At 40.1% G+C, this 23,295-nt stretch overlaps 2 protein-coding genes across 2 annotated transcripts in view; one reads left to right on the top strand and one right to left on the bottom strand.

The window, feature by feature from the left end:
• ABCD3 (ATP binding cassette subfamily D member 3) overlaps nucleotides 1-8,062 on the top strand; it is a 23,556-nt gene extending 15,494 nt beyond the window's left edge. The window contains exons 20-22 of the mRNA XM_009290457.2: nucleotides 357-461; nucleotides 2,004-2,060; nucleotides 2,830-8,062. Of these exons, the coding sequence (XP_009288732.1) occupies nucleotides 357-461; nucleotides 2,004-2,060; nucleotides 2,830-2,907 (240 nt within the window). The 3' untranslated portion in view covers nucleotides 2,908-8,062. The remainder of the gene's footprint in view (nucleotides 1-356; nucleotides 462-2,003; nucleotides 2,061-2,829) is intronic.
• An 8,823-nt stretch (nucleotides 8,063-16,885) lies between these two features.
• Nucleotides 16,886-22,426, bottom strand: F3 (coagulation factor III, tissue factor). The gene is made up of 5 exons (XM_009290481.2): nucleotides 22,287-22,426; nucleotides 19,759-19,943; nucleotides 19,171-19,352; nucleotides 18,886-19,045; nucleotides 16,886-17,712 (listed from the first exon to the last, which is right to left on the bottom strand). The coding sequence occupies exons 1-5, from the start codon at nucleotides 22,424-22,426 to the stop codon at nucleotides 17,573-17,575; spliced, it is 807 nt and encodes a 268-aa protein (XP_009288756.1). The 3' UTR covers nucleotides 16,886-17,572.
• Nucleotides 22,427-23,295: the final 869 nt, after the last annotated feature.

Raw genomic sequence — 23,295 nt, 5'->3', positions numbered from 1 at the left:
AAATATTAACATTTTACTTAAAGAAGAAACCCCCAAAATGTGTAATACCTGAATACTGAGAAAACAACCTAAAATAGTGCCTATTGTACTCAAAACTTAATAGGAAATATTGACCTTTTACCATACCTTACATTTTGATTTTATAAATAGAAGTTCTAAAAGAATTTTTTTATTAAAAAAAAAAAAAAGGAAAGATAATATACAGCTCTTGGATTTTCAGGCTTCAGTGGGTGCCAACTTAAAAGAAATTCCCTTGCCACAGTAAATTTTTGGACACTAATTCTTAGTTTAACTTCTAACACTGAACTATTGGTTGCAGTTCTGTTTCCACAGTAGCTTTTTGGTTTGCATTCCAGATGGCAAGGTTATTTTATCATAAGCCTCAGTTTGCAATTCTGGATGAATGTACCAGTGCTGTTAGCGTTGATGTAGAAGGCTACATTTACAGCCACTGCCGAAAGGTGAGATCTTTGTTTCTAGAATTGTACCTCTGTATATTAACAGGAAACTTAAAATGATACAAGGTGCACTCTTCCTTATGTCTAGTGCAGGTTACCAACAACAAAAAAAAAATCTTAGAAGGGCATGCAAGGACCCTTTATGCACACTAGAATTTGTTTCTAGAATTATACCTATGTATGTTAACAGGAAACTTAAAATGATACAAGGTGCACTCTTCCTTATGTCTAGTGCAGGTTACCAACAACAAAAAAAAAATCTTAGAAGGGCATGCAAGGACCCTTTATGCACACTAGAATTCAATAATTGTTTTGTAGTCTTAAGACAATTTAGATGTACATGCGGCCTCTGTATATTAGAGAACTCTTAATAACTGGTAAGTAACCTTACTTTTCCAGCTAAACTCTTAGAATGTCAAGTGAAGATCAAATAATCTAAAATTTTATACTTTTTTGTTGTTCGAGAGGTTTCTTTTGGCCTGGGCAACAGAAGTGAAAGGCTGGAAATTAACATTTCCATCTATTTTGAGATATGAAAAGCCAAGCACTCTAGGAAAACAGGATGATACTAAATAGTTTTCTTTTTCCTTTCCCTCTTATACTCACTTTTTCAGATCCTATGTAGTGCCATGTAAAATACCAATAAGATTCAATTTCACATCCCTAGCCTGGGAAAGAATGGGCTTGAAATAACATTAATTATTGAGTAACAATATTCTCAGAATGGTAATGGAGCAAAGCTGTGCATCTACTGAAATATGTGCTTGAAACTTGAAGTGGGAACTTAAGGAGCCTTCTATGGTAGTAAATTGATGCTAGATGAGGACTCTGCAGAAGAATGGACTTGATTTCTTGAACTTATTTTACCACATTACTATCAATACCCTGACATTTTTCTAAGTCTGTTTTGCATATACTTACTCTGTTATTCTGTTAACTTGAATGTTCATTTGTACTTTTCTTTTAGAGTTACTGTTGCCAAGTGGCTATTGCATGTTACTGACAAATAGAATTCCTGGTTAAGCTGTCCTTGCAGAAAGAAAAACAATAATGTTACCCTGTTTTATCATCAGAGCCATTTTGTCCTTTAATTGGTGCTACCGTTAGGGATGCATAATTAACTGAGTTGCAAGGAAACAGAGGAAGATTATTCACCTTTAAATTTTTACTTTAAGTTTATAATTCATTAATAGCTGTTGTTGTTTTGGCTTTTTTTGCTGTTAAAGTAGACTTCCTTTAATCACGAGGTTTGTTGTTTTACCTGCCTCCTACCTTACTGCCTTTGCCCAGTTCATTCTACATTTTGCCAAATCATTAGGAGCAAAAGAATGGTGAAATCGATTAAAAAAGATAAATCCCTCCTACTTTTTTTTTTTTTACTGCAAAATCTTGTATTAAGGCTACATAGGCATACTGTTAATAATAGAGTCTGGAAGTTTGTGTTTATGAATTTAAGCTCTTCAGCTGGTATCATGCTGAAAAATAAGTAACACCTAATCCATGAGAAAAATTAACTGCTTTATTGTGTGTATTTTCTTCATGTAGGTTGGCATCACTCTCTTCACTGTCTCCCACAGAAAGTCACTCTGGAAACATCATGATGTATGTAGTCTTTGCTTTTGCTAAGGATACCTGTAGGTGGCAGGGGTTTTGTCAATTTAATAGAAAATCAAACACCTTTACAATTCAAGGTGTTCTCATTTTACATACTAATAGGTCATGTTCTGGTTTTTTTAAAAAAGGTTTTACTTTCATGATCCAGTTGCACTATTTGAAATATTCTTACGCTTTTAGTTATGAAGGGAAAAGTAACCAAAAATCCTTAAATGTGTCTGTAAAAGTAGCCTCAAAAATACGAAAGGCTCACTAGATACTTAAGCCTTCTTTCTTAGCCTCAACCCCCCCCCTTGAACCAGAATCCAGTAAACAGCGTGGAGTTTTTGCTTTCAAGATGCCTAATATATCTACGCATAAAAAAAGTTCATCTCTAATACATGGACTTCTTTTCTTCCAAACTAAGATTTTACTGTTGTTACTATTTTTTATGCAGACAGACTGTATGTGTGGGGAAAATACTGAATTAACACACAGGGATGAATGTGTACCTTAAGTATATTGTCACAAAACCCAAGATAGCAGTGTTAAGTCTAGGTGTGACCACTAGCAGACTGATGGATGATATGAACAAAAGCAGTTTAACTCTTTTTCCAGAGGCAATTGAATTTAATGAAACATGAGGTGGGAGAAGCTTACCCTCTGGCTAGCTGAGTTTAAGATTTTGCATTAGGACTACTTCAAAATATAATTTATTTAGGCATTTATGGATCTGGTAATTTTTAGGTGGTTGATAACGTATCTTCTTTTATTTCAGTTTTACTTGCATATGGATGGCAGAGGAAACTACGAGTTCAAGAAAATAACTGAAGACACAGTTGAATTTGGATCTTAAAGTCATGAACTGAACTGCTACAGAGACTGATGATTACAGGAAGTGTGTAGACTGGCAGACGTTGTACAATAAAACTACTCGGCTTGTTTTTTAAACAAATTAACTAGGATAACCCAAAACAAGCTGTTAAGCGTTTATATTATGTAGGATATTGCTAATTGTGTATATGTTGGTTTAATTATTGATATGTACTAAGAATGTCCTTATTCTTGTGGTTTAAAAACCTGCCTAAATTAAATTGGGCTTAAATCAGTGTAACCTGATTCATCCTGGGATGCAAACCATTTGAAATCAGCTGATTTGACTTTTGTAGACCTTCTTTCCCTTCGGTGAAAAGCCCTGTTAAAATTAGGGTTGCTACCTCTCTCGTTCCTGCAAAGCAGTCTTGGATTTTTGCTCTGTTCTATGCATATTTCTGAGTTATCTCACACGGTGCAGGACATTCTCCCATCTTCAGATCTGTGCCCTGTTAAATGAAAGAGCCTTTTCCTTGACCAAGCCTTGTGATGTAGCCAATATGCCCTTGCTGATAAAGGATGGACTGAACCTAAAAGACAAAACTAATTCCTTCTGCTACAAAAATTAAGCTTGTTCTTTGCTGGGTTTTGGATTCTCTTTAACATCTGTCTGTCCATGCAATTCTCTCTGCTGCTCCACAGTCCCATTCTTTCCCAGTTTAGCAAGAGCTTCATCTATCCCTCACCCCAAGCTGCCCTTTTTCTGTCGGAGAAATGCTATGGTAATGAAGAGTTGAGAGGAGGCTGAGGGAGGAAAGGACTGACCAAAAAAAAGAAAAAGGGAAAAGAAAAGTGATGTTCCTTGTATCAAACAATCTTGTGCATGTTTTCAGCTCTGAAGAAATGAATGGCTCCCACAAGTAGAAACAGACAAGAATGTGGGTCCAATCATTCTTCTCTTGAAATCAGTAGGGGTCAGAATGGACTCAAAAATGTTAATCTGTGAAATAGCAGACTGTTGTCTGTCCTGTGTGCGTTCAGTCCTGCAATACAGCAGTTGCTTTTTCCAAGTTCCTCTTTTTCTCCCTCTTCAAAAAATCAGATCTGATGGTTTTAGCCACCCTTCAGATCTGAGTTTGAAAGTAAGTGATAATGGTACTTCCTGTTTGGTCTTCTGGGCTGTGAAGCCTAAAATGATGCTTTCATCCTTCACATTTATTCTCTTATTTGTCATGAGGTTTCTTGATTTCTGATACAAATTATTCCCCAGTGATTCTCGCTATTGTCTAAGGATCTCTAGTCCCTGTTGGTTTTCTTGTTCCAGCTGCCAAATGCCCTTGAAGAAACCAAACTCTTTAAATAGTTTACTGTAATGGGTTTTTCCATACAAATAATTACTGTGGTTGCCATACGACTTTGACAAACATAAATGCAGCAAGGTGATTTTTGTGATCAGGGAGTAGGAAGGTATAACTCAAACTGAATCGCTGTTTAGGCTTTAAAACAAAAATTTACAATACCTGTTGTACAGAGAAGGTCTAGTAGTTTTTTTAGTGTTCCATATAAGGTAGAGTATAGGAATGCACTACATGAAGGCATGCATAAAATATGCAATAAACCTGTTCTCTGTGCGTCTTTTATCAAGGGTTTAGACTAAAAACAAAAACAGCTTTTTATAAAATGGATATGTACTTGGATGTTAATTTTTACCCAATTTGATTAGTCATCATCTTTCACGTTGAAATTGCTACCTGTTAATATTTTTTATTTTATCATAGTTCTTGCCCATACCTGTCAGTACTACTGTTCTTTCGTAGTACTCAAACGCAAACAGCTATCCTGGTATAAGAATCTGGTGACTACAGTAGATTCATAGTATGATGCATCGATGAAAATCAAAAAAGCCTCTCTGAAGTGTAGCATATTCAAGAGAATATGGTAACAGAATACATTTTTGTGCTTGGTCCACAAGAAGGCAAATAGGTGTCTCACTTTACTAATTTTTTTTCTGTTCATTCAGATTCTCACATCAGCCATAACTAGCAGGTAGCAGCATGCTGTGTGTGAGGTGGTAGTCTTTTTTTTTTTAATTGTAACCATGAGAATAGGGATGCCAGATGGCTATTCTTTTTTTTTTGTGAAAGTTCTCAGCACAAATGCAACTTCTTTTGGAAGGGATGTTTTAGTAGCCTTTCAGAGAGACAAAGGAAAAAAAAATCTCTAAAATGAGAAAGTTGCTATTATCCTTGTGACTAGGGCAGACTTTGCAGTGGAGTAGTGAACTTGGAATACTTTAGTGTATTTTTAACACTGACAAGCAAAACCACACACAGCACGCAAAACCACACACAGCTTGCTTATATAGCACCCCAGCAGCCAATCCCAAGGTACTTTACAATTCAGTTGGTTAATAACAGGTTTTTGTGTAATCTCAGATTTATTTTAAAAACTAAAACCAAAAAAATTAAAAATCCAACTCCATAAGCAAGGAGGAATAGGTTTGCCTTTAGATGCCATGAAGTTCATTGAAACTGAGGATGCTAGTATCTCCTTAGGGCCAGGACTTAGTGTTTCTAAATATACTGGAAGGAAAGAAAAATATTCTTCTGCGCTTGATTGTAAGAGAGGCTTATAAAGAAAGTATAAAAAAGAATGATGTTTTAGAATGATATTCTTAAAAGGCCTTACATTAAAGTATTTTGAGATAGACTTGGTCTAATGAAAGATTGTAAAAAATCTAATGAAAACGATCCAAGTCTCAGTTCTGTTGCAGAATTGCACTGTGATACTGTATTTTAGCTGTTAGGTCTTTTTAATAGCACAAGTTGGAAGTTTGTAAATTGGAATTCTGAGCTATCTTAGTAAGACAAAGTACTGATGAATGTTTTCAGTCTCAAACTGTTGGTGCTTTGAAGATGGTACTGGTAATAGTCAGGTGGCTGCATTTCAACAGTGGTGGGAAACATTCCTGTGTGTAAATACTGTAAAGTGCTTTGGAGGGGGAAACGGCGCTATATAAATGTAAGACATTAAGTGCCTCTGAAATAATAATAAATCTAAAGATAAAATATATCTAGGCTTTTTATGTTTCTTGATGATGTGATTAGGAATTTTGTAACAATACAGTGAATGCATACTCAACAAATCTCAAGTTATTTCATGAGCCGATTGACTTGTGTTCAGCTTATAAAGTCCATAGTACTGTCCGAAATTCACCCCGGCATCGGCCAGATGATGCCATCCAGTTGTAGGCTTAACAAAAAACATGAGCTCAGTACTTGAAGATACGTACTTAGAGCAATTGGATTATAGGTGCATTAATCTGTTTTAAGTCTGCACTGATTCTGACCTCTCCCCTCTCTCCTTTGTCCACTGGCCACTTCTTTTCCCTTCAAGGTTATTGAGTTTTAGAAGGGTGTGGGCCTGAATAAGGTTAACATAATATCAGTACTTAATGTGGTAATTCCTTTGAGTGCTCCTTATTCTTTGTACTTTGAGGAAAACAGGATAATCACTCTCCACCTTTATTGTATTTGTGATTTTTTTAATGTTTTTCTTTGCTGTGGTAGACATACCAGCTGTCAGGATACTTGAAACTCAGAAGCGTTAGAGTGAAACCAAGATATGCTTGAATGAACTGATTTTAAGGGTCTTCTCCTGTGATCAGTGTTTTCTAATGCTAATTAGTAGTAATTTTTCCTTCTCTTAGCTGAGATTAGTTGTGCAACAAGTGTATTTGTGTAGCATTCTTAGAGCTATACAAGCTCTTGGAGCTCTAAAGGGTAGAGCTCCCTTTGAAAGGAAATTCCTCGACCAAGGATGCAGTCTAAACGTCAAAGTGTCATTCAACTTAGCTGATGAGCTGCAGAGAAAAAAAGGAACTTCTGTGTTGTGGATGTGATATTTAATACTTTAATATTTAGAGTAGTGTGAAGTCTGTTACTTGTTCAACTCTGGGCTCTCGGCTACCCAGTTCATTCCAAATGCTTGGTTTGTACGCTTCAACACTTTAATTCTTCCTTATGTAGAGGAAAAACATCAGTTCCTGGAACGGTAGGACTAAAACCATGGAGCAACAAATTCAAACTCCTTTTGAAGGATCAATCCACCATCTTTTGAGGAGGTTCGGTAGCCTTGGTGCAGCTTAATAAATGAATGTTTAATAAAGCTCCAGGCAGCTCTCCCCTCTCAGCAAAAATTAAGCTTTCTTGACGAAGACTATGTTGTTTTGGGAGGTGATGGTGCTTTCTACAGGACTAGCATGAGACTGGAAAAAACCTGCAAGGTGAACAGAACATCGCTGTGAACCTTGTCATCTTCCATCCCAAGTGCAAAGCACGCTTCACTGCATAATGGAGATATTTTTTTTTCTTGCCAAAAAAAAAACCCCAGCAGGAAACGTGCACAAACATCCAACCTACCTCTGAGCCTTGTACTTCTGGGAAAAGTTGGCAGAGTAAGCTACGTCCTAAGCAGTACGCATGTTGCAGGGATGTTTCTTGCCCAAATGCGGCACAGATAGAGTGGAGTAGACAACACCCTGCTGGACAGCCCAAACATGAGATTACTTTAGCACCGTTTGAAAGTGACTTGTGCTGTAAGAAAATTCGGGGTGTACTGCCCCTTCATCAGCTCTGTACTGTATACTAGAGAAGATGACTAGTGAGAAACAAAGCAGGATGCAGTGCTACCATGACAGCTTTTTAATTAAATCGCATCTAGTATTGACAACTTAAATGACTTATTATGCTTCTGCAGAATAGGGAGTTCAATCTTCATGTTTCTTAAATCTATAAAGAAGAAATATCCTGTTGATTAGGACTGGAGAGAAAGAACCAATTTAGTGACTCTTCCACAGGATTCAGCTCTTTGCAGACTCGACAGATACCAGTGTGCCACCTAATCTTTGGTGTTCTGAAGTGGTCTAGAAATGTGAGAAAACATTAAGATGTCCTGTCATCAAGACAGGAGTTAAAAATCCAGTATTAAAATTTATCTATAATTGTCATACATACTATGAGATGTCATAGAAACGTCCATGATAATGATCACCTGAACTCCAACTGTGAAAAATAGTAGGGGGAAAAAGTTAACCGTGGTTTTATAGAAAAAGTAAACTGCAACTTTTATTGGTCAAGAAGAAAATCAACAGTGTGCAAGTTCAAATTTCTGCTTATAAAGCTGCTGTTCAAAACACTTATTTCTATGTGTAATGTATTTGCTTCCTTATTAGGTGTAGATACCAGTTGGTTTGCGCCGTCCTTTTCGTGAGCGTGGAAAGAGGTTTCTTGGATTTATGAGTCAGTGATGTGCAGCTGTTCGGGGAGGAGGTTGGTTGGTTTTCCCTTCACACGTTGTGGTTCCAGGCTCTTGCTACTGCTGTGGGCGCAGTCAGATTTTTATTAACGATGCCTTAAACTTCGCCTGGAAGTTTAGAATGGCTGTGCACATCACAGGTTTGTGATATATTTGTTTGCATTATAATACGTTTGTTTGTATGTTCTGACGAAACTCATCCCGTCGCGTGCATTCAAACATAAGATGAAACTGGTTTCGTCTTGAAACAGAAATATAGCCAAGCTAGGTTACTGTGAAAGCAATTTTTCTTTTACGTTAAAACCCTAGAAACAAGTGATCTTCAACGTTGCTCCGCCATCTTTGAACTGCCGCATCAGTTTCTTTCCTTGTATGCAAAAGCAGAGCCAGATGACAAGCAGCCTGGAACTTCACAGACAGAAGCTGTCTTAAGGGAATAATTTGAAAAATATGACAGAATTCAGGGTTTAAATAGAAATAATATGACTAAACATCTGGTGAAATTCCATGGGGATTGACTTTGGAAACCGAAGACATTTTGCCAGTAATCCTGCGAGGAATGCAACAGTGCAAGAATAATCATCGAGCTGGCATTTTAAAAATAGGAGAGAAGGGGAGCTTTGGCACTTCACTTCTGTGGAATATATCTTCTACAAACCAGGCTTAACAATCACAATCTCTCTCGCACTGGTTAGAAACCTCACTCTTAGTGACCCTTGGCAAGTCTGAACCGTAAAATTCAATACAATGGCTTTTACTGGCCAAAGGAGCTCTTGTGCCGTAGTGCCCAGCCCCGTTCCCCGCTCTGCTTGTCCACAAACCAACATCCTTATTCCCCACCCGTCCCTCGTTCTGGGAAACAAGTGGCACCCACACATGATGCTGCACCAGAATAGAACAGAACTGGAAAAATGAGGTCAATGCTGTCTGGACAAAGCTAAGACTGCCGAGATTGGTTTGCTTGGGTAGAAATAGGGAGCTACACGGCTGAGCAAGTTTTCTGCATTAAGATAACTTTAGAGCTTGGCACTAATCACAGCTAATTTTTTTTAAGCTTGATTACAGAAAATTTGGGGAATACTGCTCCGGAAAAGACACTCCACGTATGCAATTGAGGAGACATTCTATGTAACCAAATATACCCTTTATTTCCTTAGACTGAATGGCTTAGTGCAAGCAGGTGCTAAAAACCATTTGACTAATTTTAATCATCGTGAATCATGTCAAGGTAGGCAGTGTGAGGATGCTCCCCAAAATAAGCTAGCCTTTATTTACTTACTTTATTGTGGTATTCTAGTGGGGGAATGCATTGGCACAAAAGCAACAGAGCTAAAACCAGCTGCTAATGTGACAGACTTGGTGAAACACTGAAAGCTAACGAAGCATCTATAGAGGGGCTGATAAGCTAATGTATTTGGGAAAATAATGGTTAAAAAGAAAGGCGTGTGTGCTGGAGGCTTCTTAAAACTCGGATGCAGTCTTAGCATGTCGCAACAGGATTTATCTGGAAAGCCAGGAGCCAGTAGCAAATTTCTTTTGAGCTTAGTAAGGAATTAAGGGCTAAGGTCAAATCTACACATTGACATTCTTGTCTTTTTTAACCCACAGATACTAACTAGATAATAAAAAAATTAAAGCAGATTGTAGGGTAGTTGTATTTACAATAGTCCTAAGCAGAGAATTTTGAAAAGGCTGCATGAGGTTAGTGCTTCAATACTCGCAAAAATCTCTTCAGGCTTAGCGTGTTACCTCTGTAAACTTCCTCTGAGGCACTGGGGTGCATCATGCCGGTGGGATAGAAGGTACTGGAGTAGGTGGGGCTGATACACGGGAACTCTTACTGTCTACGCCATGTATTTTATTGTCCCTGAGGTTGTTAAGTGACCCGCCTGAGAGACGCGGTACCCTCACCTGGGACCTGTTTCAATTTCTAGTGCCTGTGCCTCTAGAGTGGAAGGTCATTCCCTCAAAAGCCTTGTTTTGGGTTGCTTTTTTGAGGCAAGCTCAGCAGAACTCAAAGCACGTAAAGCCCAAAACAACCCCTGTTAACAAACGCGGCTGCGTCCCAGCTATTCCTACCCGTGCCTCGCCGCTGGACGGAGAGCGTGTTATCACAGTTCCAAACACAGCTTGTACTTCAACGTAACTTACTGGGCTTTTACAGCTCAACTTACGCCACGTGCAGTAGTAACGCATTTTCCAGTGCTCCTCGAAGACTTCAGTCCCTTCTCTGAGGTTCTCGGTCCATTCTTCTACGGGTTAAAAGGGCAGCGAGAGGAATCTGTTTTCTGTTTGAAGCATACCGAGGAGAGAAAGTCTGGTAAGAAGCTTAACATTCAATGTGAAAATCTCCTAATTCTGAACTGCTCCTGAGTTTTCTGAGACTAAAGGGGAACTTTTTCAGGAGAAGGGAGTATGGTTTTGTGCGAGCTTTAACACCATCACGCAAACAATGAGTAAATAAGTACTTGTTGCCACCTGCGAGATTGTTAACCGGGGCCTTGTTTCCAGCAGTGCTTGAAAACTGGACAAGACAAGGTATGTCATCACCCAAGATCCCTGGAGAACCTGGCAGAGGGAAACACGGACTGAATGGAAGACGGGGAGGGTGTTCAGGGGGAGAGAGCTGCTCCCCCCCTTCCTATCGGATCTCATTGAGCTGTTCAAACTGTCTGTTGCTCTTCGCTATTAGGAAAGAGAAGACGTAACAAATTTTACATGTCCTTTTCCTTCAAATTTTGGTGAGATCTGGATTCAAACCGGGTATCGGTGTACTAGCCATTTAGGAAAATGTGGATTGTTAGCATGCTGATTATGCCTTTTTTTACCACTTGGGGTCACCTTTTCTAGTCACATGAAACACAATACCAGACACGCAGTTGCGGAATTAATGCCGTAGAGATGGCTCACAGAGTCTAAGTTGTATATGCAGTGCTACCGTTCCGACGTAGCAGCGTGAAGAGCAAAGAAGGAACGGATCTGCGGCGTTCGTGGTTCCACTGCTATAGCGATAGCTGCAGCGGTGACGGAGGACGGTGTGGTTGCACCCTTGATGCTCTATGGAAGCAAACGATCATGTTATGAATGAAGTGGAAAGATGGGAAATCAGATTGAGTATCATCTCTGTGGAGACGGACGTATTTGGTGTGAACGGATGGTAAAGTATGAAGGCAGCAGAGGGAAAACCTTCTGTGTTAATCAAAGATGAGCTCTTTAAAAAAAAAAAAACCAAAACACACACCAAAAAACCCACCTTTTTCCCAGGAATAATGAGTACTTTTTATGGGAGTAGGTTTTAAAATCTCCCTTGTCATTCTAGCTCTTTCATTACACCAGCTTTTTAATTGAGTTATGTGATTACTGAAGAACTGATTAAAAAATTACCATGTGATCTCATTGGGAAAATATTTCTCTATTCAGAGGAAGGAGGTTTTTAATTAAACCTCTTTTGATGAAATAGTTTTGTGAATATAACAATGTCTGAGTACTTTGCTATTTAAATATTTCTTGAAGTAATAAGGCAGAAAATTGAAAATAAAAACAGAAGAAAATGCATCAGAGAGGATCATTTCTTGAAGTAATAAGGCAGAAAATTGATGCATTTTCTTCTGTTTTTATTTTCAGAGAGGATAACTGAGATCTGAAACTGCAAATGTTCTTTGAGTTCAGATTAATAACTTCATTGCTAGTTAAAGAAGCCACTAAAAACTGCAAATGTTCTTTGAGTTCAGATTAATAACTTCATTGCTAGTTAAAGAAGCCACTAAAAACATTAATATTTAAATGTAATTAGGCGCACTGAGAAATGCACTCAGAGCAGTGCTAGCGAATGTTCTGGAAGTTATTGATCCAATGACGGTGACTAAGGGAAGCTAGAGAATAAAAAAATGCTGCCATGCTATTAATATATTCTTGATTGTTGATTAAGGGATATATATTTATTCAGGTGCTATGTTTTCATTTAAATGAGATCTGACCCAGCTGTTTGCAGAAATGAGACAGCGGGTTCATCTCTGGGGCAGAACAGGTAATGGAAATGAGGAGGGGACAGGGAAGAGGAATGGAAACATCGACAAAGGAGCCAGGGGAAGCAAGGAGCAGAAACGTGAGCTTCTTGCAGGAGCAAATCGCTGAAGCACGTCACTAACGGGGCACAAATTTTGACAAGATGAGAAACAGGCACCATCCCTGCACTCGGACATACGAGGTCGGACCTGGCTGTAAAAGCCCCGGAGGCAGTCAACGTGGCTGTGTCTTTATTCCCAGGTACTGGCAGGTTTTACTGGAAGAAATCACCGCTGAGGCACATCTTCGTAGGAACTTGCCTAATTCAGCTACAGTTAGAGGCTGAGGAATTACAGGGAAAGATGTTCCTTCTGGGTCCTTTCGGGGGATGCTGAAATGGGCTGAATGAGAGCCCGTGCCAGAAGCAGCAGCAGGACCTCACTAGGGGGAAGATTTCTCACCGTAAGGTGGAAGGAAGAGGAGATTTGCAGCGCATCTGTCCTGGTCCTTATGCCCTGAGCTTTTTTAAGTGTCCTGCTGTAGAGCACCGGAGGACACGCACCAGCAAGTGAGGGAAGGGCAGCTTTCTGTGGCAGTTTCCCTTTGTTAAGGGACTGGGCGTACTGTGCGAGGGAGCATACGCCATGGCGCCTAACGCCACACCTAATGGTTGTGGAAAGATTTTCAGCTGGCCAGTTCCTGCTTCTGTCCTGTCTGGCAGGTTGTTCTTTTTTGTTTTTTCTGTCTTCCTCAAACATGAATACCAGGTCTTCTCTCTCCCTCAGTGACAAACATACGACTATAGAAAGGGTGGTTATTTGTACGTGGATAAATACCGCGTAATTCGAAGGCTACTCGACTGACTCTTGGGTCTGGTACTGTCAAAAGCCCACTCATTCCTGTGTATTTCAAGGTTCTGAAACTGTGAGGCAATCACTACTAACCTGCAAAATAATCAGCGTTACAAAACTGAACGAGGAAGGTAATCTATCACAGCTATTTATTCTCACTTAATGCAGAAACGCTTTGTCCTGAGTGGCCACATAACTAGTGATCCGAGTTAAGCTTATAATCACATTCTTATCATTACATGCCTCTCAGCAGCAGCCTTCTCCCAGTGGAGAGCTGAGTCTGCTAGAAATAGATTAGCTAAGTTGTTTGCGGCCGTACCTATCATATATACATTTATGGAGTCCTGTACAGTTGTTCATTTTAAGTAATGGCAGTAATTTCATTGTCTGTAATGCTGTTAGGGCCGGCAGAAAAGTAGCAGAACAATATCAGCCTTTATTCCCTCTCGTGAAGAAGAAGAATGTGGTTTTAAAGCAGTACTACAAAACGAAAGTGGCTTATTACAGTGTGCAATGTTACATGTTCATTTGTATAAGGAGAGACACAAGTACGGTGTCAGGGAACTGTGCAAATGTTTTTATCCACTTGAAATGTCCAGATGGAGGTTGGTGACGAGTGGCGTCCCGCAGGGGTCTGTATTGGGACCGGTCCTGTTTAATATCTTCATCAATGACATAGACAGCGGGATCGAGCGCACCCTCAGCAAGTTTGCAGATGACACCACGCTGAGTGGTGCGGTCGACACGCCAGAGGGACGGGATGCCATCCAGAGGGACCTGGACAAGCTGGAGAAGTGGGCCCGTGTGAACCTCATGAGGTTTAACAAGGCCAAGTGCAAGGTCCTGCACCTGGGTCGGGGCAACCCCCAGTATCAATACAGGCTGGGGGATGAAGGGATTGAGAGCACCCCTGCCGAGAAGGACTTGGGGGTACTGGTGGATGAACAGCTGGACATGAGCCGACAATGTGCGCTCGCAGCCCAGAAGGCCAATCGTATCCGGGGCTGCATCCAAAGCAGCGTGGCCAGCAGGTCGAGGGAGGGGATTCTGCCCCTCTGCTCTGGTGAGACCCCACCTGGAGCACTGCGTCCAGCTCTGGAGCCCTCAGCATGAGAAAGACATGGACCTGTTGGAGCAGGTCCAGAAGAGGGCCACGAAAATGATCAGGGGGATGGAACACCTCTGCTATGAAGAAAGGCTGAGAGAGTTGGGGTTGTTCAGCCTGGAGAGGAGAAGGCTCTGGGGAGACCTTATTGCAGCCTGGCAGTACTTAAAGGGGCTTATAAAAAAGATGGGGACAGACTTTTTAGCAGGGCCTGTTGCGACAGGACAAGGGGGAATGGCTTTAAACTGAAGGGGGGTAGATTTAGACTAGAGATAAGGAAGAAATTTTTTATGCTGAGGGTGGTGAAGCACTGGCCCAGGTTGCCCAGAGAGGTGGTGGATGCCCCATCCCTGGAAGTGTTCAAGGCCAGGTTGGACGGGGCTCTGAGCAACCTGATCCAGTTGAAGATGTCCTTGCCCACGGCAGGGGGGGTGGACTAGATGACCTTGAGAGGGCCCTTCCAACCCCAACTATTCTGTGATTCTGTGATTCTATGAAATAGCTGGATACCTTTTTCTGCAACAGAGGACAAGGAGCAAAGCAGAACAGGGGTCTCAGGAGCATCGGTAGGAACACGCTTGCTTGGAGAAACCTGCTTAGAAGATAAGCCAGGGAATTTAGGTGCATAGGAAAAGCCTTCCCTTTCTCATATCGATTCACTGGATGGCTGGCTCCATCTTAAATTGGTACCGTGCCAAAGTGGCCACGTGTGGTGTAGGTAGGATCTAGTCTTTCTTCCTAGTGACAATACCTTCATTCAGCAACTCCTTTTGCCAACCCTGACACTTTGAGAAAGTTAAATCTCTGCATGAAACATTTTGTGTGGGCTCAGTATGCTGACCCAAGGGATAATATTTCCGGAAGTTTGCCATAAAAAGCCTCTTTCTCAACTGTCTCCACTAACAGCAAAAAAACTCTTTGAAATAGGATCTGTGAGCCCCGTGACTGGTTACTCAGCATCGTCAGATGATAACGTACTGCAGCTAGGGAACAGGAGCGCTTCAGGTTTCCAGAACCTGTGCAGTAGTGGGTCACTCTCATGCCATTTAAGGCACTTGTTCGCATTTCTATGGGTGTTCTTTCTTTCTTTCTATAAAAACAACCTTCGTATTCAGAACAAACCAAAAATCTCTTAAGTAATGAAGCACGTCGCTTAGGGACACGGTTTAGTGGGCATGGTGGTGGTGGGTTGACGGTTGGACTCGATGACCTTAGGGGTCTTTTCCAACCTCAATGATTCTATGATTCTATGACTCTATGTTTTATAACATCATTCTATGTAGCTTACAACAATCAACTGCATAGTCTAGTTTAGGTTACAACATCGCAATTTTTACAGGCTTTCCTTTTCCTCTGAGCTCTTCCCTTTTCTGAGCTTGGCACTGAATGAAGCTGAGGAAGCAGAACAGCACAGGGAAGGGAAGTAATGATGACAGCCTTGGAATGTTTTTAAATTTACTCCCACAAGCTCTCATATTTTTGATTGCTGTTGTAAGATTCCTCTTCCACACAAGGAAATGCATTAAGCATTTATTGCACAATGGTAAGTAAACGGGGTTTTTTGGGGGGAGGGGGCGGGGATAGTGATGGTTGTTTTCTTCCCTCTGTAAAAAAGGGAATTAAAGAACAAGGAAAGCCCCCATAAACCACACTCACACGTCCACAGGAGTCTTAATCCATACGAAGAAGGTATCTATAATACAGTAGTGATGAAAAACATAAAATACAATTCTGTAAAAAGTGGTCGATTGGGATATTAATTTTATATGATGTTATTCCTTCTCATAAATGCAACGGACATCTTCTTTCAAGACATGTATAAAGCTTTGAGATATACAGCCAGTTAGTGCCAACTACAAGACATTTTTTTTTTTCCCCATTCTCTCGATTGTTCGGTTTGGTTTGGTTTTTTGTGCCTATCACCATCGTTAGCAGCAGATACCAACATTAGTTACAGCAGTTCTCATCTCTGGGCCAGGCCCCGTAATGCCTTGAATGAACATTAGTACCACAAGCAGTACAGGCACCACTGTGGGAATCCCTACGTGATACATCCAGAGACGTCTACTATACTTGCCATTAGAACGAGAAGCTGTGAATGCAAACACTGAATAACCGCTCACGTAAGCGGACAGCTGAAAAGCAGCTCGGGACTCTTCAAAACCTTTCATCAGTTTCGTGAACTGCGGCATCTCATATTTTTATCCTCACAGGTAGCAGGTGCCCTGGTTAGTCTATTTTGCAGAGTCCTGCTTAGACTCCTGGCAGCTTGCCTACACTGCTGCCGCAAGATAAGTTTCCTAAATGTATTTTTAATTTAGTTCTGGAAAGAATGCTGTACTTCATTTAAAAAAGGAAAAGAAAGTCTTATTTTCCCAGTCACCTTTATTTCACTAGAAAAGTATAAATTACCATCATAAATACAGATATCACCAGTATAAAAATTAGATTCTCATTTATAAAATAAATATTAAAATAGTCAAAGCAACAGGTACCTCCAAATCCCATCACCAAGATGATTTGAATCTATACCGCATAAACTATTCATTTCACCAACTGTTTAATTAAAAATAATGTTCAACATGCAGTAAATACTGCTACCTACTCAGTGCTTGCATGAAGTGAGTTACTACTGACTCAAAAACTGCAAGGTATTTGTTCTGACACTTACTTGGAACCATCACACTACCCTGTCTGTATAACTCTAGGCGTGGTGTAAAGCCGATACGCTTTCCAGATGGATAGCAGCTACCTACTTCAAGAGTGTTCCTTACAAGTCGCCGGTACAGTAGTTTCAGTTTGTTTGCCTTTAACTGTCTGTATCCGAAGAGAAACAGACCGAGTTAATTTTATCCAAGAAGTGCAGAAATAATAGTAGCATCTTTGTCACGTCTGAACTAACAGATCATTTCACCAGTTAGTAATGTTAAAAGGAAGTCAGATAAATACAGGTTTTGTTTCACAGAAACAGAAAGATGTTCCTTTCACTTAGGTAAAGGACACATATTTGTCAAGAGTAGTGTTTTTTTCCCCTCACAAGTACCATAAATCTTCTGGCTCAGTAAGGCCATACTTTCAGAATGGCTGTACCTGGTCGAGTCAAAGGGCCATCTAGTTCAGAATCCTGTTTCAGACAGGACAACAGAAGGAGCTTGGGAAGAGTATAGGAGCAGGGTTAGGATATTGGAACAGATCACCAGAACACTCTCCCAGCCTCTGGCCCCCAGTGACGCAGGGGCTTCCCGATACCTGGATTTTTCATCTGTGACTGTCTAACGGATTTTTGAATCCAGATATATTTTGGGCTTCGGAATTCCTGTGTCAGAAAGGCTAAAAGGCTCCACCCCATTACCCAATTTATGTTTTTTGCTGTGGTTTGTTGTTTTTTTTTTTCCTTTGGAACTGCCACTAGTGTCCACAATAATTTTTCCTTAGACACCATTAAGCGGTTCCTTTTCTCTTGCAGCTTTTGCTTTCTGGCGTTTACACAGGATCACTGATAGGACAATGGCAAGAGTGATGATCGCAATTGCTATCACCGCTACGATGATAAAGACTTCTGCTCCGTATTCTGTAGGGGATGAAAAAATCCAAGATTCAGTTATCAGAAGCCATAATGTCACAGTGCTACAAACCCTTAGAACCCACTGCACTGAACTAAAAAATGCTTTCTGTATTTTACAGTATCACAGAAGTGGAGTGACCACCCCAGTGTGAACTGAACTCATTTTAACGTGAATTTGTTGAACTGAGGTAAAGCTTTATTTCACCTGGCTCACACTAGGTTTTAACGTAGTTTAGTTAGTGCACTAAAATACCATGCTACCACCACAAGAATAAGTCAAACCATTCCCCCTACCCCTGCATTATTTCTGTGAAACTAAGTCCAAGTGGAAATTTATTCTAGGTTAGAAGCTAGAAAACACCAACAGAAGAGATTTCTATTCAAGTTGTAATTTACTAGAATTCAACTATTGTGATAAACAAAAATATATATCTAGATAAGAAAGTTAATTTGAGAGAGTTAATTTGCCAATTTTAGAAGAGCTTTTCCACTTAGAGTGCAAATATTCTTATCTGGTGGAGAAGAAAGATACAGTCCAGCAATGTGATATTATTTAATATCGACGGCTTTATATCGAAGGAAGTGTTACTCAGATTGTTTGTCTGGAATTAGACTGGCTGATTCACTGACCACTCATGAACTTATTTACCAGTAAAGAAGTCACTCTGCCACCTCTGACCTTGTAATGTAACATAAAGAAAGTCTTAGTCTCATCTGCTTTTGAGATAATAACTAAAGTTCAGTTCAAACTGCAAGTCAATGGATATATAGGTTTCCAGCACTCCTATGTTTTAGAGCTAATCCTTCAAGCACTTACTATCGGACCAGTTATTGGAAGGATCTGAGGAAAACAATCAGAAAACAAAAAAACGAAGCTGAAGGCTAGGGATGAGATCTGAAACCTCAGTGACCAGTCAACTCAGACAATTTAAAACTAATCAAAACAGTTCAGCAAAACCCTAAAAGCAACTCCAACTAGATAAAGAAGGTGGACTCTTACTTAACGTGAGTTCTTCCCATGACTTTCCATGTTCAATCTGTGTTCTCTCACTTATACAGTAAATAGTTTATTCTATAAGAGGCATCATAATTTAAAGAGGTATAAAAATATACTCAGAATCGAAGTGTCTTTTTGTTAGAATGCTCTAGACTGTAAGACGAACTGCACCAGATACCTACCATCTAAGATGGTTCTTCCTACGCTGGTACAAAGCACCATGCTGTCTTGACCGTTACGGTTTTCTCTGCGGGAGGGAATGACTCCCTGTATGTAGAAGCAATAGTTCTTTGTGCTGTCAACGCTTACTTCAAATTTCTGGCTTTTTGTTGTTGCAGCTTTCTGTAAAGGAAAGAAAATACTTCAAGAAAGTGTTCTCTGCAAAAGCGTTAGCTCTGAAGGTAGCACAGAAATTGTGTAGCTATAATCCAGCTACAGAATATGTAAAAAGTGGAGTTAGACCTTACCTTTCCAGAACTTTGATCTTTCCAGTAATAGAGTTTGTATTCCAGGTCATCTTGGAAAATATCTCGAATACTTCGAAAGCTTCCATTAGGAAAGGTATATGGTGTAAGTGGATCTTGGAACACAACATTCAGTTTGGAACCTTTCTGTGTGTAATTCTGTATCTCCGGTTTTCCGAGAACAGCTAAACAAGCATTTTTGGAATTAAAAAACTGACATCATCTTTTCTACACAACATGCTCTTTTTTCTTCCTCCCTCCACTCCCTTCCCTCCTCAAATCCATTTTAAGTTTACAGAGCCAAAGTAATACAGTGAAATCCTGAATTATTAACAAATATCTTCATCTAGTACACAATGTTAATAAAATGGCCTACTCGCTGCAGTGAGAAACAGATGGTAACGAAAATCTTACACACTCCCCTACAACAGGGAAAGCTTTATGCCTGAATGTCGTCTTCTCAGATATCGGTATGGCTACTGTAAGAATCTATAGGAAAAACCTTTAGGCCCAATCTAAACCTTGTTTAAGTCAGTGGAAGTAATCTTGAAAGGAAGTTTATGGTAAGATTTAATCGGCAATCCGACTTACTCTGGCTATAAGGTGTAAATTTTTCAGAGACTGCAAAAGGTGGTTCTTCGAAGTTATCCATCCCCGAGGACGTTACAGACAGTATGTGTGCTGTATAGGTCTCTTTTACGTTCCTGAGCACATCAGTAACATCACACTCTGTTTCTGCTGTCGATATGCATTTTTTTTTGGTGTCAGTTGTCTGTCTGAAAAGAGCGAGAAAGAAGCGTCAACACTTTCCAACCAGACTTTTACATATTTAGATATGTTAAAAAGCATTTTCCCCCCCTCAAACTGTATAGATTTCCCTCATCCAGTGCAACAGTCTTGCAGGTGCACCAGGCTGAACAGGAGAAGAAAAAACCCTCAAAACCCACTATCCCGTACAGCTGTATTTCACAATTCAAAGTAGAATCAAGTAAATCAAATATGACCCCTATTAATTATAGAAATATGTTATTGGATACATATATGAATTAAAAAGTCAATCTTTTATATGAACTGAATGGAAACCATAAGTAGTTCTGACTTTGGATTTTTCTGCAGTTGACTTATTTAAAAAACCGTAAGATGCATAAATCACTTTGAAAGTGATGCACCTGAAAACTATTGCCTTAAGAAACATCAGTTGTCCTAGGAAGCTCTGTTGACACCAATATTAACTGTTTAATGTGACAACGTCGTCTCCTCATATGTGTCACTTGTTTTTGCATCTACGCAGGTGCAAATGTCACTAAGAACCAGACAGTAGCAGCAATTTTCGTTGCAGAATTACAATTAAAAAATATTGACAAAAAGCATGATCCGTGCACTTCTCTTGATTTTTAAATGATAGAAAGCAGGTCCATTTACTTGAGAAATAATAATGAAACCAGGAAGAAAGTGTTAATTCCCCATTTTCCTTCCTAATAAGAAGGAATGCAAAAACAGATTAGATATTACTGCTTCAATTCTTTTCCCTGTTTTTGCTGGTGAACTAAAGAAAAGAAAAATTGTGTGATCTCAGCCGAAAGAGCAAGAGTGCTGACTGTTTGGGTATTAACATGGGAGTTTTCCCCCAAGTAGGTCAAGTTTTATTTAAGAGTCGCCTGAACTCCCTTCTCACTTCACCAGATTTCTTGTGGTGTCACAGATCAGTTAGTGATAGTGTCCTAGAGGTGCCTTGAAAGGGGACAGAGGAGATTTGATCTTTGTGATCAAACAAACGTACTCCGTAAATGTACTTAGACAAGAAAGCAAACATTTAAGCACACTTCATCCATAAGAGCAACTTGTCTAAAGAAGTGTCTCCGTATCAGAACGACACCTGACTCTATACTGAATCGTGGGCAAACAGACTTCAACTTTTTGCAAGCACAAATGGCTGGAAAGAAACTCCAGGTTCGTAAATTTAATAAAATTCATTCTGCTAGGGTGTATTTTTAAGTCTATTAATTTAATCACTCCCTTAAAGAATGAAAGAGCACGTTAAGCCATTGCACTGGTATTTCATCCATTAGTCATGAGAAAGCTCTCATTTCTAGGCTGCTTTTACAGACAGTAGAAACTACAGTACCATATTTTCATTAATAGGTAGGAGAGCTGATGATGCAGTTTCCCTTTAGGGCATGTTTAATAATGGTCTATGAATTAATAGAATGAATCTGAGCTAAGAACAGCACAGATTTATTACCGAACTTCATGGAAGTTTTTGTGTAGTGTTGAAAGAGGTTAGAGACTCTTCACATAAGCCGGCTACTTTTTATGTCCACAATATTTCATAGCTTACATAAAACAATGACAGAGCAGAAGAAACTACAGTACCATATTTTCATTAATAGGTAGGAGAGCTGATGATGCAGTTTCCCTTTAGGGCATGTTTAATAATGGTCTATGAATTAATAGAATGAATCTGAGCTAAGAACAGCACAGATTTATTACCGAACTTCATGGAAGTTTTTGTGTAGTATTGAAAGAGGTGTTAGACTCTTCACATAAGCCGGCTACTTTTTATGTCCACAATATTTCATAGCTTACATAAAACACAATGACAGAGGAAGTCTCGACAGAGGTAGACGACCAAAGGTAGTTTTTAGTATTACCCAGCAAGACACATTATTCATTTACTGTGATTCACCGATTAGAATAAAATGCAGACTATTTATCAGACACCTCCCAAGACTAAAGACAAAAGACTCAGTCCCAGATACCCTGACAGACATAAAAAGGTGACGTTCCACCTAATACATGGTATGTCAGATTGAGTGTCAACTTCTTCAGAGTATCTCGGCCTCGACCTCCGGTGCAGCTGGCCTGCACCGAACCCCAGAACTGGAATACTGATCTAAAGCTCAACTCTCTGTTTCTGAAGTGGGCAAAACCAGAAGCCTGAATCAGATATTCTTATAGTTGGATATAAAGAAGTATTAACAGCTGGGTTGGCAATTTTCCTAAATCCTCACGTTTGGGCTCTTTTCCTGTTACAGTCAGTCTCAGACACATTCAAACACACACCATTTGCATCTTCTTCAGTTGCCATTAATGGGCACACCTCGGTGTTATCTACTTACCCGTGTATTTCTACTGTATAGGAGTAACCTGATGGTTTTGGTTGCCACTGTAGTATAGTTTTAAAATTGATTGAAGACCAAGTTATATTAACTGCTGTTGGTAGTTCTGGATTGCCTTTAAATACAGAAAAGAGTGCCATCAGTCATATTATATGTAATTCCTGGGCCCCTGCACTCACCGTTTAGTTAAATTAAGCAGTTGCTGTTAATTGCTACTTGGAAAAGTTCTTTTGGGGGGGGGGGGGGGGGGGGGGGGGGTCCTGCCCTCTGGGCTTAGGAATGTGTCCTGGCAGAACCGAGAAACACAAGAAGAAAATTATTTTCCCGCCTGTAACTCCTAGGTTGGCGAGGTAACTTATTTGGAGGTCTGTCTAATGCGTCCTTTTTGATCCAAGACCTCTGAAGAAGCTACAAAAGCTTGAAGATTTATTACCGAACTTCATGGAAGTTTTTGTGTAGTGTTGAAAGAGGTGTTAGACTCTTCACATAAGCCGGCTACTTTTTATGTCCACAATATTTCATAGCTGATATATCCACATAAGTACATATCCACAATATCTAATGAGAACGTCCAAGCACCGAACAAGAACGTCCAAGCACCGAATAAATGCGGTGTAGTTCAAAATCATTCCTGGCTGTATCTGCTGCAGAAGGCATTAGCTCGTAGCTTCCCCGCTTACTTATTTTGGGAAGATAAAGTCTTTAAAAATCAGTGGTTGCCCTACACGCTCGCATCTGAGAACGGCGACCCCCTGACAAGCAGAAGGGAGACCGCGGCAACCTGCGAGCCCGCCGCCCCGGCGGACGCCACGACTGCTTTGGGGAACTGCCTGGGAGGAAGCTGGAGCGGAAAACCCCTCGCAATCTCTGGAACCTCTGGAAATCAAGGGTTGCACTGAGCGATACCCTAATTATTTTCTAAATACCACCTTCTCTGCCTCTCCGACAAGCTCGGAACTGGGGACGAGGGAAAGAAACCTTGCAGTCACCCCTTGGTTACAGTAGGTCA

This window comes from Aptenodytes forsteri, unplaced genomic scaffold (assembly GCF_000699145.1).
Source record: "Aptenodytes forsteri isolate BGI_AS27 unplaced genomic scaffold, ASM69914v1 Scaffold237, whole genome shotgun sequence".
In the NCBI taxonomy this organism is placed as follows: domain Eukaryota; kingdom Metazoa; phylum Chordata; class Aves; order Sphenisciformes; family Spheniscidae; genus Aptenodytes; species Aptenodytes forsteri.
Note: the sequence above shows the minus strand (reverse complement) of the source record. Positions and strands in the feature narration are given on the sequence as shown.